This window comes from Typopeltis vanoorti, chromosome 10, assembly GCF_054136105.1.
Source record: "Typopeltis vanoorti isolate ZY-2024b chromosome 10, IOZ_Tvanoo_1.0, whole genome shotgun sequence".
Taxonomy (NCBI): Eukaryota; Metazoa; Arthropoda; class Arachnida; order Uropygi; family Thelyphonidae; genus Typopeltis; species Typopeltis vanoorti.
The window spans coordinates 79,165,630-79,179,551 of record NC_143558.1 but is presented as its reverse complement, the minus strand read 5'-3'; the positions used below and the strand labels follow the sequence as shown (position 1 = coordinate 79,179,551).

Below are 13,922 nucleotides of genomic sequence, written 5' to 3'. Positions count from 1 at the left end.
TGCTGCGTTGTTGGAGATTTTCAAACTTATTTTGGTGTCGGTTTTTGACTATGTTGAATTCTTTTTTAGCCGTTGTGTTGGTGATGTTATCTAGAATCTCCCATATTTCCGTATTCAGAATATTATATAGTGATTCACGTAGTGCATTGATGGTTGAATCTGATTTTGCTAATTCCAGATGAGTGACGTTGATCTGTTCACGTAATAGCGCTACGCTCGCTCATTTATAAATGCGTTGGGCTTTGGCCGAGTGGAACTTGTTTTTGATTTTAACACAGTTCGGTATTAAATTGGTGTCTCGGCACTTCTTTAAGAAGGCTAACCTGTTCAGTTGCCGTGCCAATTTTAACTTCCACTTACTTATTTTTCTTTTTACTTAATAAATCATTTGCTTATTTTTCTGTGTTCTAATATATATACCGTTAAAAAAAAATAAACGACATGTACGACGAACACACAAGTCTGTCCACACATATAAGTAAGTGATATTTATCATGATGAATGCACCTGTGTATATGTGTATATATATACATATTCAGTGCACCATGTTCCACAGAATCAATAGTTTCATCTGGATAAGCAGAGTGTTTCATTATCTGCTGCTAGTTTAAATGGCATGCTAAATTGCTTTTTGGTGGACATTAAAATCCTGAAGACATGAAAAGCAAAAAATTATGTACAAAAAAAGGTTGGTGGTGTTTATTGGTTAGGAGAGTTTTTGATCAAATGAATAAGTTCTCTAAAATTGATAGAAATAAGATTTTGTAATATACCAGTATAATCTGTCAATTCAGAAAAAAAATGCATTATTTTTTCTCAAAGTTAGCCATTTTTCATTTATCAGTAATGTTGTATTATAGGCAGCCCAGGAAACTTTGTGTTGTATGGACAAGAAGAACTAGAAGATACTCAACTCAGGTAGAATGGATAAATTTATTTTATATATATTTTTGTTGTCTCTTAGATAATTACTACTGAGATTTATTATTAAAATACAATTAGCAATATGAATAGGTTGTGTGATTTCCCTACTAAAAGGAATTTAATAGACTTGATGACCAAAATGGTTGGTATGTTCCATTAAGCCAAACATATTCAGATTGACTGTTTATGAAAATTATTCTAGATTTTTCATTTGCATAATTGACATAAATTTATGCTTCATTTATGTCATTCATACACATATGACTGTCATTCACACACATATGCCTAAAAATGCTATTAAACTGTTACATGCTTCTACAATTTTTTTTGGGGGGGGGAGAGACTGTGCTTTGCTATATGACAGTGATCTGGAGCTAATATAACCAGGATATTCCTGTAATTTGTAGGCATAGCCTTATCACCACCTTTATGCAGTGGAATAATTTTACCTTCTCTCCACTCTCTTGAGACATACTGTTGTTAAGTGGTTGTGATTTCCCCATTTATTAAACAGGCATGCTAGCCCTGTAATGTTCCTTTAGGATTTGATGACATATCATCACGTGTCCTGTCACTTTATTGACATCAAGCTTATTTATTTACCGATAGACCTCCTCCTTGCTTAAATTTAAGTCATCATCTCCTGTGTCCTCTACACTTGTTAGCTTCTCATGATTTCACCCTAATGAGGATGAAAGATCCGTATAATTTATTCACTGAATACCTAGACTATGTCCTCGGCAGCAGGTACTGTTCCACCATCTTCATCCATTAACATCATCTTGCACAATCATTCTTTCTTCTACTTGCCGCATATTTGAAAAACTAAAGTTTTTCTTGCCTGATTTGCTAATTTCTGCTCATACTATAGTTTTGCTATTCTTATCAACTGAGTCACCTTCCTGGCCTACTCTTCATGCAACTGATTGCTACTATTATTATTCATCTTGTGCTACCTCCACAAATTTCATGCTTAATCTTTTCATTCATCCATTTGGCACCTACTTTATTCAGTCTTTTCACCTTCAGAATACATTCACACATCAATGTTGTTAAATATCTCTTGGTCAGTATCCACACAGCATTTATCTCCCTCCCACTTAACACCTCATTCCATGCCTATATCTCTTTGCTGTTTCCTAAGCTTTTCATAATCACCAGCCTCATAATTCTACATATATCCTTTTCTCACAGAAGTCTTCATATGGCTAGCCACACCTCAGGTGATCACTTCATGATCACTCTCATCAGCTGGAGGTAAGTGTGAAACTCCACTCACATCTTCTGATAAAATGATCAGATCTGCAGCTCTCAATCCTCGTGTACCCTCCTTATATGCTGCCTAAGATAGTTCTCTCTCAAATGCTACCTTTTCATTCCAATCTATACTCTCATGTTAAAATTACCCATAACGATTCCCCTTCCCTTGTTCACTAACCGAAGTTGCTTATGCATTTCTTCATTGCCACCCTCCACATTGCCTTCCTATAGCAGCATCTGACTAAATAATCTCTTCCTGTCAATATCCACTGCACACCATACTGAATCAAAATCATTGCATCTATTTACATCTCTCACCTCCACTTTATGTGCACATAATTTTCCTACAATCACCAACAGCACCCCCCTCCCCGTCTTTTTTTATCCTCATGAAAAACATTGTATCCTTCCATTTCTGCTTTCATCAAAATATCATTCTTATCCAACCATGTTTCACTTATTCCAACAATTTTTGTGTGAAAAAACTCATTCAGCAAAACCATGTCATCTCCCTTATTTCTGTTGCTTCTGGCATTGTAAATAAACATAGCAATTACTTTTTGGTCTATAACCAGTTATGGCTCTGCCATTTATTGGTTCTGATTTCCCACCTAACGATTGCTGATTACCTTTACCACCACTTACTCTATCTGTTCAGACTCCTCAACCACACTCCGTATACACCAGGTCATCTCATTCTCATACTGACCATCCTCATACACACATTCACTAATACTCCAACATCTACTCTCCTTATACTGTCTCTCTGTTCACCATGATTCTCCTCATTTCCTTGTCCATCTTGCATTCTTGTTCTCTCATCATTATCTCTCACAATACTACTATTCTCTTTTAAAATCACTTCTGTCTCACCAGTTCTCTGCTGATTATTTGCTTCACCTCTTACTATCTCTGCTCTCTTGCTCACATTGGTCTTATTGGTCCTCCTTGCAGCAATAGTCTTGCTGACTCACATCAGATTCATTTAAATAACCATCACTTGTGTACATTTCCATCCTTCCTTCAAATGCATCCCACACATTTACAAACTACACTCTCTTCTCCTCACACAGCTCTGCCAACATACCATTCATGATCCCTGCTCTTCGTCTCAACTCATCATTATCATACCTCTACAACACACTGGCTACCTTTCCATCTACACTTATTTTTCACTCTGCTCAACAACCTCCTGATATTCATCCTACTTTCTCTTCATGTCCAACCAAGTCATTTGTTCCAACAACCACCACCTCAACTCTTGCTCATCTGCTTCTCATATCTAATACATCAATTATCCTGTTAATTCTACACCTGGAAAACACACTTAATGGAATATTTCATTTACTACAACTTTGATAATTGGAATCTTCATGCATCGCTATTTTTGAGTCATTCGTTACCTCTCTTTCTTTGAATTTCTTCATCCTAACCTTTTACTCTCTTCCATTCTTAACTACCAAGCTTTTCATCTCACTATACACATTTTTCAAATCTTGCATCCTGGCAATTACACATTCTGTTAATCTATCATTCATTTTCTCATTACTGCTTTTCTTCACTTTCACAGTGTCACTCACTTTCCTTCACTTCCATAGTCTCACTTGCTTTCATTCCATGATTCATACAGTCATTTGCTCTCTGGTTACTCTTTAATTCCACCAGACAGTTTAACATTCATTGATAGTTTGTAGTCCAACAGAATATCATACTTTCAAAATAGCCTCTCTCATCTCTTTTTTTGTCTCACCACAGACACACTATTCACATATCACTATGTATATATGTTGCATTTACAACAACAAACATTCTTTAAAAGGCCATACCATTAATTACATATAATTTCTGCACTTCACAATGCACGGATCTTGTTTGTACTATCATTTTGTCATCATTTGTAGCAAGCTTTAAAAAATAGTAAAAACTTCTATATCTAAAAAACTTCCTTGAAAAGTGTACAAAAAGTTTAGTAGAAAATTATAAAAGTAGCAGTCTGTGTGTTAAGGCTTATACACTCAGACGTGATTATACACCTGTTGGAAGTAAGTGCTGGGAGGACATCATGTTGGAGGTTTAATGGAGTATAGGCAGCACTAGGAAAAGATTAAAAACTAATTTTAATGCTTCCAATTTTTGTCTCAGTGACTGAGACATCTTCAGGGAGTACAATTAACACTTGTAACACACACACACACAAAGACAACACAATAATAAATGAAACACGTGGATGACTCTACGTGGAAGTACTACACGTTGATGACACGTGGAAGTCCTATCTAGGTGGTGTACCCTCTATGGATGTTTATAGGTGACCTAGGATGTAAACTGGGACTAACAATTATTATTTCCCAAAATTTGGGAAGTGGCTTTCTTTTTTGAATTTACTATGATGGATCATGGTGGTTTTCTTCCAGGCGGTCCTGTTGGTTGTATCCAATACATGGTCTACATGGCTGGATCGACTTTAGTCGTGGTTGTAGATGTAAGATTTGTGTTCTTCTAACTAGATCATGGCTAATTTAGTTGTCTGTCCGAAGTAAGCCAACATGCAGGAACAGGATACTTTGTATACTCCAGACACTGAGAGAGGAGAGACTGTTCTTTGGTAGAACGATAAGGGTTGCAAGTTTCTGGTGGGGCTTAAAAGCTGTGTAGAGGTTGTATTTTTGCAAAGACCTGGCTATTTTTTTGGATGTGACCTGACTTAGGGGATGGTGATGGCATTTCTGAAATCCTTCTGAAGGGAAGCCTGAGGAATGGGGGAAGACTTGATTATTTTTTTAATTCTGTTAAAATTATAGCCATTGGATAGGAACATGTTGTGTATATGGTTGAGTTCAGTTGAAAGAGAGGTTCCACTGGAAGGAAGATTGTAGGCTCTACAATGGCATGTAGAGCCTGCAATCTTTGTTCCAGTTCCTTTTCCATCATAAACTGGATTCTTGGATGTAGACTGTTGAGGTGACTGAGAAAGGAGTCTAATGTGATGTGTTCTCTATTTGGCCATGAGGCCAAATAGAGAACACATCACATTAGACTCCATCACATCTAACTGGGTGAGAAAAAGAACCCACAGCAGCTCCCTCTATCTGTAAATTTTGTTCTTCCAAGAAAAATAACCAAAATTGATGCCACAGTAGTCCTTAATGCCATGGAATATAATCGAAAAATGGATATGATTCTCCGAGATCGCGCTACCTGTATCCCAGATCACGATCCTACAAAACCAAGTTAAAAAATTAAAAATCTTTGAGTATCTACCTGGCTGCTGGACATTATTAAAAAAAACAAAAAAAATTCACACCCTTTGGTTCTCATCCCTTCCCATAGGATTTACAGTTTAACAAAAATCCATAAATCTAATCCCCCCCCACACAAACACACCAAGACCTATAGTAGATGCCACCTTGCTACTAATTATCTAAACAACTGGCAAATGCCATTACCCCCCCCCCCCCCTCACTGGCCATACCACAACCAATATAAATAATTTTATCCATTTTAAAACTTTGATTGAAAATCTAACTTTGAATAATACAGATATATTGGTAAGCTTTGACATCACCTCACTGTTACCAATATTTCCTTAAATGACACCTTAACACCAAAAAAAACGTTTTTCCTTCTGATATCTTAGACCTCTTTTCCTTTGTCATCAGTTCTGGTTATTTTGGAATTTACTATGGTGGTTTTCTTCCAGGAGATCCTGTGAGTTGTATCCAATACATGGTCTGCAAGGCCGGATTGACACATAGTTGTGGTTGTAGATGTAAGATTTGTGTTCTTCTAACTGGGTCGTGGCTAATCTACCTGTCTGTCCAAAAAAAAATTTGGATTTTTTTTTTTTTTTTGGACAGACAATTTTTTTTTCCATAAATAAATAAATTACAAAAATAAAAAAAATTGATTAAAAAAAAACTTCAACTCACCCATGTTACAAGTGTACTGTAGGTTTGCTAATAACCTTTCATGGGTGGAAATTACATTAAAAAAAACCTATAAAGTGAATGTTTTCATCATCTGTTAACATCGTTTTGGGAGTTTTGTTTTTTTAACTAATGCATGATGAAATTTTATAAATAAAAAAAAATTCAGTATTAAAGATATATAGCATGTACTGACAAACAGAATTTTATCTAGAAGTTGAAAGTTTATTTTTCACTTGGTTAGACTATAATAAATTTAGTTTAATCCTTTATCCAAGTGTGAGCAAACAAAGTTTGCACCTGAAAGTATCTTCAGGACTGGGCTAAGGTCGTACAACACCGGGCAACTCGTTGCAAAGGTGGAGCAAGCTAACATCACTCCTATCTCAGTATCTCCCATAATGCAAAACACATCTCCTTGCGGTTATGTATAATGTTATGCATTAAGGGAAGGGCCACTACCCAGACTAGTTTCGACCTTTATTGAGGTCTCTTCAGTGGGAGCCAGGCCCAAGTGGAGATACCAGGCAGAAGCATTAGCAAGGTCATCTCTACCTATAGGAGTTGCCAAACGGTGTGCCACCTTTTTATTAAATTACTCTGGATTTAGAGAAAGATGTTGAAAGTTTATTTTTCACTTGGTTAGACTATATGGGAGATACATTAATATGGGTGATACTGAGATAGGAGTGATGGTTAGACTATAATAAATTTAGTTTAATCCTTTATCCAAGTGTGAGCAAACAAAGTTTGGGCCTGAAAGTATCTTCAGGACTGGGGTAAGGTGGTACAACACCGGGCAACTCATTGCAAAGGTGGAACAAGTTAACATCACTCCTATCTCAGTATCACCCATATTAATGTATCTCCCATATAGTCTAACCAAGTGAAAAATAAACTTTCAACGTCTTTCTCTAAATCCAGAGTAATTTAATAAAAAGGTGGCACACCGTTTGGCAACTCCTATAGGTAGAGATGACCTTGCTGATGCTTCGGCCTGGCTCCCACCGAAGAGACCTAATTAAAGGTCGAAACTAGTCTGGGTAGTGGCCCTTCCCTTAATGCATAACATTATACATATCTGCAAGGAGATGTGTTTTGCATTATAGGAGATACTGAGATAGGCGTGATGTTAGTGGTACAACACCAAGCAACTCGTTCCACCTTTGCAACGAATTGCCCGGTGTTGTACCACCTTACCCCAGTCCTGAAGATACTTTCAGGTGCAAACTTTGTTTGCTCACACTTGGATAAAGGATTAAACTAAATTTATTATAGAATTTTATCTAATTAAATTAGTATTATAAAAATAGTTAACAGATGTTCATAGCTGGAAAACCAATTTTAAAATTCTTCATTTACAGCTGCATGAATGGGAGCCAACAATCCGTAATCCATATCGAGGTCTTGTCATATGGGTTGTTCCTGAAAATGTGGAAATTAAGGTTACATTATTTAAGGATTCCCGTAGTAATGAATTTGAAGACAAAGATTGGACATTCATCATAGAAGATGTAAGATCCACAGAGGTTTTTTTTCCCCTTCTCATCTGTTATTATCAAAATTCAGCATACAGTTTCTTTTCATTTGATATTTTAAATGAAACTGATTTATGTTCTGTCTCTGTTTATTTATTTATTTATGCCTTGCATCATGATATAAATAACTACCTCATTTCAGAACTGTCTAAAGAAAGCTGTTTTGAATGTGGCCTTATTATTCTGAATTTTACTGATTTTATTGTACTATAATTATTCTTGTTAGTGATTTCACTTGCCTTTGTTTTGTAGATTTCTCCGGCTGGTAAGAGACGACAGGTTGCATCAGCTAATATAAATATGAAACAGTATGCAAGCATGTTTCCCACACAAGCAGAAATAAAACTAAAGCTTAAACCATTATCTCAGAAAGTAGCAGAAGCTCACCTCTCATTTAGTTTGTCATGTGTGTTTTTAAGAGAAGGCAAAGCTACGTAAGTTTGAAACTGTTTTATTATACTAAAAAAAAAAAATTATATATAATTCTAATCTAATGTAATAAAATTTGTGAAATATATTGTTTTTGTACATTTATGAGTATAGAATATTCTGTAGTTGTACAATCACAAGTATTTTCATTTTAGAGTGATATCATTTTCAAAACAAGTGACTGAGTATTCTGATGCTTAAAGTAAAAAAACTAGCCACCAATTCACCAGGTCTGTAATAACACCCCACTATGTATTTGATTTTTTAGACTCCACTCCATACCAGATGGCTTCAAACTCACTGCCAGTTCACTCACTGCACATGGTTATAATTAAAAAATTATAACCATGCAATAACACGCATACCATGCAAGACCTCCTAGAATATATGTTTCTTCAAAATTACATAAAAGTAACTGTCCACTTAAGCTATTGTGGATTCTGTATGCAGTCCCATGTATAAAATATCAAGATTTCTGTCTAACCATCTCCGTTCTCTCATTGACCACTCAGCTTCTTCGATAAAAACTTCCATTGAATTTCATACAAGAATTAAGACATTAAACTACAAAGAAACAATAGAATTTTTAACCCAAAAATTTTCATCTGACATAGTGGAATTTTTCAGGTTTTTTCACATTGAAAGATAAAATATATAAACACGAGGAATGAACAGCAGTTGGCTCACCCTTATCACCTAACCTAGTAAATTTTTTTTTCTTGAACACCTAGAAGACAGAATTTTTGCTCTTCACCCAAAACCAACAATGTGGCTATGCTACATCGATGATGTCATTGCAGTTTGGAGTTGCACAAAAGCTGAACTATACTCATTTCTACAAAATATCGACACTCCACATCCTTGTATCAAGTTCACACTAGAAAAGGAATAATCATCTTCAAATTCCTGTCATGTATCCTCAAGGGGTGTACAAGATATTATGATAGTACTACATGAAGAACCAAAATAAAAAAAATGATGGTACAACATGACAAAATTTCATGCTGGCTGGAGTGTCGCCCGGTTAAACAAGGCCCCCCGTTGTTTTCGCCAGGGAAACAGGGCGAACAGCAAAAAGTCAGCTACTGGAACAAATCTGAAAACAAACCCAAACTCAACATCACCAGAGTTAAAGATCGGTACTATCAACGTAAGAAGCCTGAATGGCAAAGATATGGAGCTAGCTGAGGAATTAGATAAGTACAAGATCGACATAATAGAGGTGACTGAAACAAAAAAGACCAAAACTGGTGAGATCTTTCTGAGCAATAAATACAAAATGTTATATTCAGGCAATGACAATCAAGGAAAAGAAGGATTAGCCATAGTATTCAGCACAAAATACGAGGCTAATCTTCTTCAATGGCAGTCAGTCTCAAGTAGAGTAATGTGGGCATATATGAGAATGGGGAACTGGACAATGAGACTTATTTGTGCCTATGGTCCCACAGAAGGTTCTACTAAGGTAGAAGTGCAGGAGTTTTTTGACGCTTTAGAAAAAGCAACTGACACAATGAAAAAGGAAAAGTTGGTCCTTGTTGGGGATCTAAATAGCAGAGTAGGAAAGGATTGTGAGACATACAAAAATATTTTGGGAAAATTTGGAGAAAAGAGCAAAGCTAATGATAATGGCAAATATCTGTTGGATTTCTGCTCAGGACATGGGCTGGTTATTACTAACACCATGTTCCAACATAAAAATGTGCACAAATTCACATGGAGAGAAGAGGCAAGGAATAAGAAAAGTCTCATTGACTATGTTATTGTTGATAGTGATGTTTTCTCCCTGGTGCATGACACCAGATTGTACAGAGGATTTGAAATTGGAAGTGATCACTATTTAGTCTTGAGCAGGATAAAATTGAATTTCATATTGAAAAGAATAACATGTAAGAAAGTTTTAAAGCGAATAAAAGTTGAGCAGCTCTCAGATGTGAACTGTAGACTAAAATACAGAAAGATTATTGAAAAGAAAATGAAAGAGTTTGAGAACAGGAATCAAACCTTGGAGATTCAGTGGCAAACTCTGAAGAAAACATTGATTGATTCTGCCAGAGAGGCATGTGGTGAGGTTGTGTGCAAGGATAAAAAAATCAGAACTCCCTGGTGGACACAGGAAGTTAAAGAGGCAGTGAAGGAAAAGAAGAAAGCATATCAAAATTTCCTGGCAAATAAGTCAGCTTTTACTCTTACAGAATACAGAGACAAATGCAAGAATGCTAAACACTGTGTAAAACTAGCTAAACAAAAGTCATGGGAGGACTTTGGCAAGAATATAGAAAATAAATACCAAGAAGGTGGCAAAATATTCTGGAGGTTGTTGAAGAAGCTTAGGAATGGAGGAAAGAGTGCTGTAAAAGGAGTTAGAGATGATAAAGGTGACATGAAAACAGGAGAAAAAGATATCCTTGAAGTATGGAGTAATTACTATGAAAAACTGATAAATGAAACAAGCAGTGATGACAGCACAGTGATAAAAAAACACTGACCAGGCATGCAGTCAGTGTTTTTTATCACTATTATATATATGAATACATATCCATACTTGAAGTAGAAAAAGCCATCAAAGGCTTGAAATGTGGAAAGGCAGCAGCAGTAGATGATATTCGACCAGAAATGCTGAAGTATGGTGGTATAAAAGTCTTACAGTGGCTGCACTGCATAGTTCAGAAAGCCTGGACAGAGGGACGAATTCCCGATGATTGGAGTAGAGCTCTTATAGTACCCATATATAAAAAAGGGAAATAAAACTGAACGTGAGAATTACAGAGGTATTTCCCTTCTGAGTGTTCCTGGCAAGATCTCTGCAAGTATACTTGAGAAACGGTTGAGAAGAATTGTGAAAGAAAAGCTTGGTGAAGAACAAGCTGGATTTAGGCCAAATAGAGGCTGTCAGGATCAGATCTTCACTTTACGACAAATAGTCGAGAAAGCATGGGAATATAACAAAGATCTGTATTTCAGTTTTGTCGATTTGGAAAAGGCATATGACAAGGTGCCAAGAGAGAAGCTATTCAATACGTTGCAGTTATATGGTGTCAATGGGGCATTATATCAAGCAATACTTAGTCTTTATTTGAGTTGTGAGTCAGCAGTTAGAATTGAAGGAAGTACAGGAAGATGGTTTAATGTTAAATCTGGTGTGAGACAAGGATGTTCATTATCCCCTCTGTTATTCATTATCTATATGGATCACATTATGAAGGAGAGTAGTATTAAACATGATATCAAAATTGGAGATGTTAATGTCAGCTCTTTGCTTTATGCAGATGATGTTATACTTCTAAATAAATCCGCTACAAGTCTGCAAGATTCTCTGACTAAATTGAATAACTGTTGTAATAGATATGGTATGAAGGTCAGCAATAAAAAGACAAAGACAATGAAAATAGGTAGAATCATTGAAAATGTCAACTGTGTTGTGAATGGAGATCCTGTGGAACAAGTAAAACATTTCAGCTACTTAGGTACGATTTTTACTGAAGATGGTAAATTAAATATAGAAATAGACAACAGAAACAGCAAAGCTGTTATGGTGGGAAGTCAATTGAATAAATTCATATGGAATAAGAGAGAAATTAGTCGGAACACTAATTTAGCTGTATACAAGACAGTGTTCAAACCAATATTAACTTATGGATCTGAGAGCTGGGTTAGAAATCTTGACTAAAGCCTAGAAACCATAGATATGAGAGTCCTGAGAAAGATTAGGTGCACAAGGATATTAGGAAAGAACTTGACATTGTTAGCATCCAGGAACATGTTAGCAGAGCTAATCTCAGGTGGTATGGTCACTAAAACAGAATGGGAGAGGAAAGATTAGCAAAACAAGTTTTCTCTGACAGGGTGGAAAGAAAAACACCCTGAGGAAGACCAAGATATAGGTGGATTGATACGGTACAAAGTGCCTTAGACGATAGAAATATAAGATCTGATAATGTTGGAGTCTTGACAAGCAACAGACTGATTTAGAGGAAAATTGTAGATAGGAAGTTAGTAATGATGTAAATTTTTCGTGTAGTACTGTCATATCCTGTACACCCCTTGAGGGTACATGGCAGGAATTTGATGATGATACATGAAAAACTTACATCATTACTAAATTCCTATCAACAATTTTCATCCAAATCAATCTGTTATCTGACAAGATTCCAACATTATCAGATCTTACATTTCTGTCTTCTAAGGCACTTTTTACTGTATCAATCCACCTACATCTTGGTCTTCCTCAGGGTCTTTTTCCTTCCACCCTGTCAGAGAAAACTTGTTTTGCTAATCTTTCCTCTCCCATTCTGTTTTAGTGACCATACCACCTGAGATTAGCTCTGCTAACATGTTCCTGGATGCTAACAATGTGAAGTTCTTTCCTAATATCCTTGTGCACCTAATCTTTCTCAGGACTCTCATATCTATGGTTTCTAGGCTTTAGTCAAGATTTCTAACCCACCTCTCAGATTCATAAGTTAATATTGGTTTGAACACTGTCTTGTATACAGCTAATTTAGTATTGTGATTCAGTTGACTTCCTATCATACTGGCTTTGTTGATTCTGTTGTCTATTTCCATATTTAATTTACCATCTTCAATAAAATTTGTGCATAAGTAGCTGAAATGTTTTACTTGTTCTATAGATTCTCCATTCACAGTGCAGTTCATATTTTCAATGTTTCTGCCTACTTTCATTGTCTTAGTCTTGTTATTGCTGATTTTCACACCACATTTATTACAACAGTTCTACAATTTAGTTAGGGAATCTTGTAGACTTGTAGCAGATTTATTTGAAAGTATAACAAAGTCTGCATAAAGTATACAGCTGAGATTAACATCTCCAATTTTGATATCATGTTTAATACCACTTTCCTTCATAATGTGATCCATATAGATAATGAATAACAGAGGGGTTAATGTACATCCTTGTCTGACACCAGATTTAACATTAAACCATCTACCTGTACTTCCTTCAATTCTAACTCTTCACTTACAACTCAAATAAAACCAAGTATTGCTTGATATAATGCCCCATTGACACCATATAACTGTAGTCTTTTGAATAGCTTTTCTCTTGACACTTTGTCATAATCCTTTTCCCGATCCACTAAACTTAAATACAGATCTTTGTTATATTCCCATGCTTTCTCAACTATTTGTCGTAAAGTGAAGATCTGATCCTGACAGCCTCTATTTGGTCTGAATCCAGCTTGTTCTTCGCCAAGCTTTTCTTCCACAATTCTTCTCAACCATTTCTCAAGTATACTTGCATAAATCTTACCAGGAACACTCAGTAGGGAAATACCTCTGTCATTCTCATATTCAGTTTTATTTCTCTTTTTATATGTTGGTACTATGAGAGTTCTACTCTAATCATCTGGAATTCGTCCCTGTGTCCAAGCCTTCTGAACTATGCAGTGCAGCCACTGTAACAATTTTATACCTCCATACTTGAGCATTTCTGATAGAATATTATCTACTCCCACTGCCTTTCCACATTTCAGGCATTTGATGGTTTTTTTACTTCAAGTATGGATATGTTCCTGATTGAATGTCTGCTGAGCGTTTTTTACCACTCTACTGTCACTGATTGTTTCATTTAGCAATTTTTTTAAATAATCACTCCATACATGAAGGATATCTTTTTCTCCAGTTTGCATGCCACCTTTATCATCTGTAATTTCTTTTACAGCACTCTTCCTCCATTTCTGAGCTTTTTCAATAGCCTCCAGAATATTTTGCCACATTCCTATTATTTGATTTCTATGTTTTTGCCAAAGCCTTCCCATGACTTAGCTAGTTTTACACAGCGTTTGGCTTTCTTACATTTGTCTCTGTGTTCTCTAAGAGCACAAGC

General features: G+C 35.9%; 1 protein-coding gene across 4 annotated transcripts in view; it reads left to right on the top strand.

Moving 5' to 3' along the window:
• Nucleotides 1-13,922, top strand: part of Ehbp1 (Eps15 homology domain containing protein-binding protein 1) — a 462,410-nt gene that overhangs the window by 61,418 nt on the left and 387,070 nt on the right. For all 4 annotated transcript variants that reach the window (XM_090398822.1, XM_090398820.1, XM_090398821.1 and 1 more), the window contains exons 4-6: nt 861-918; nt 7,475-7,624; nt 7,901-8,082. In XM_090398822.1, the coding sequence (XP_090254948.1) occupies nt 861-918; nt 7,475-7,624; nt 7,901-8,082 (390 nt within the window). The remainder of the gene's footprint in view (nt 1-860; nt 919-7,474; nt 7,625-7,900; nt 8,083-13,922) is intronic.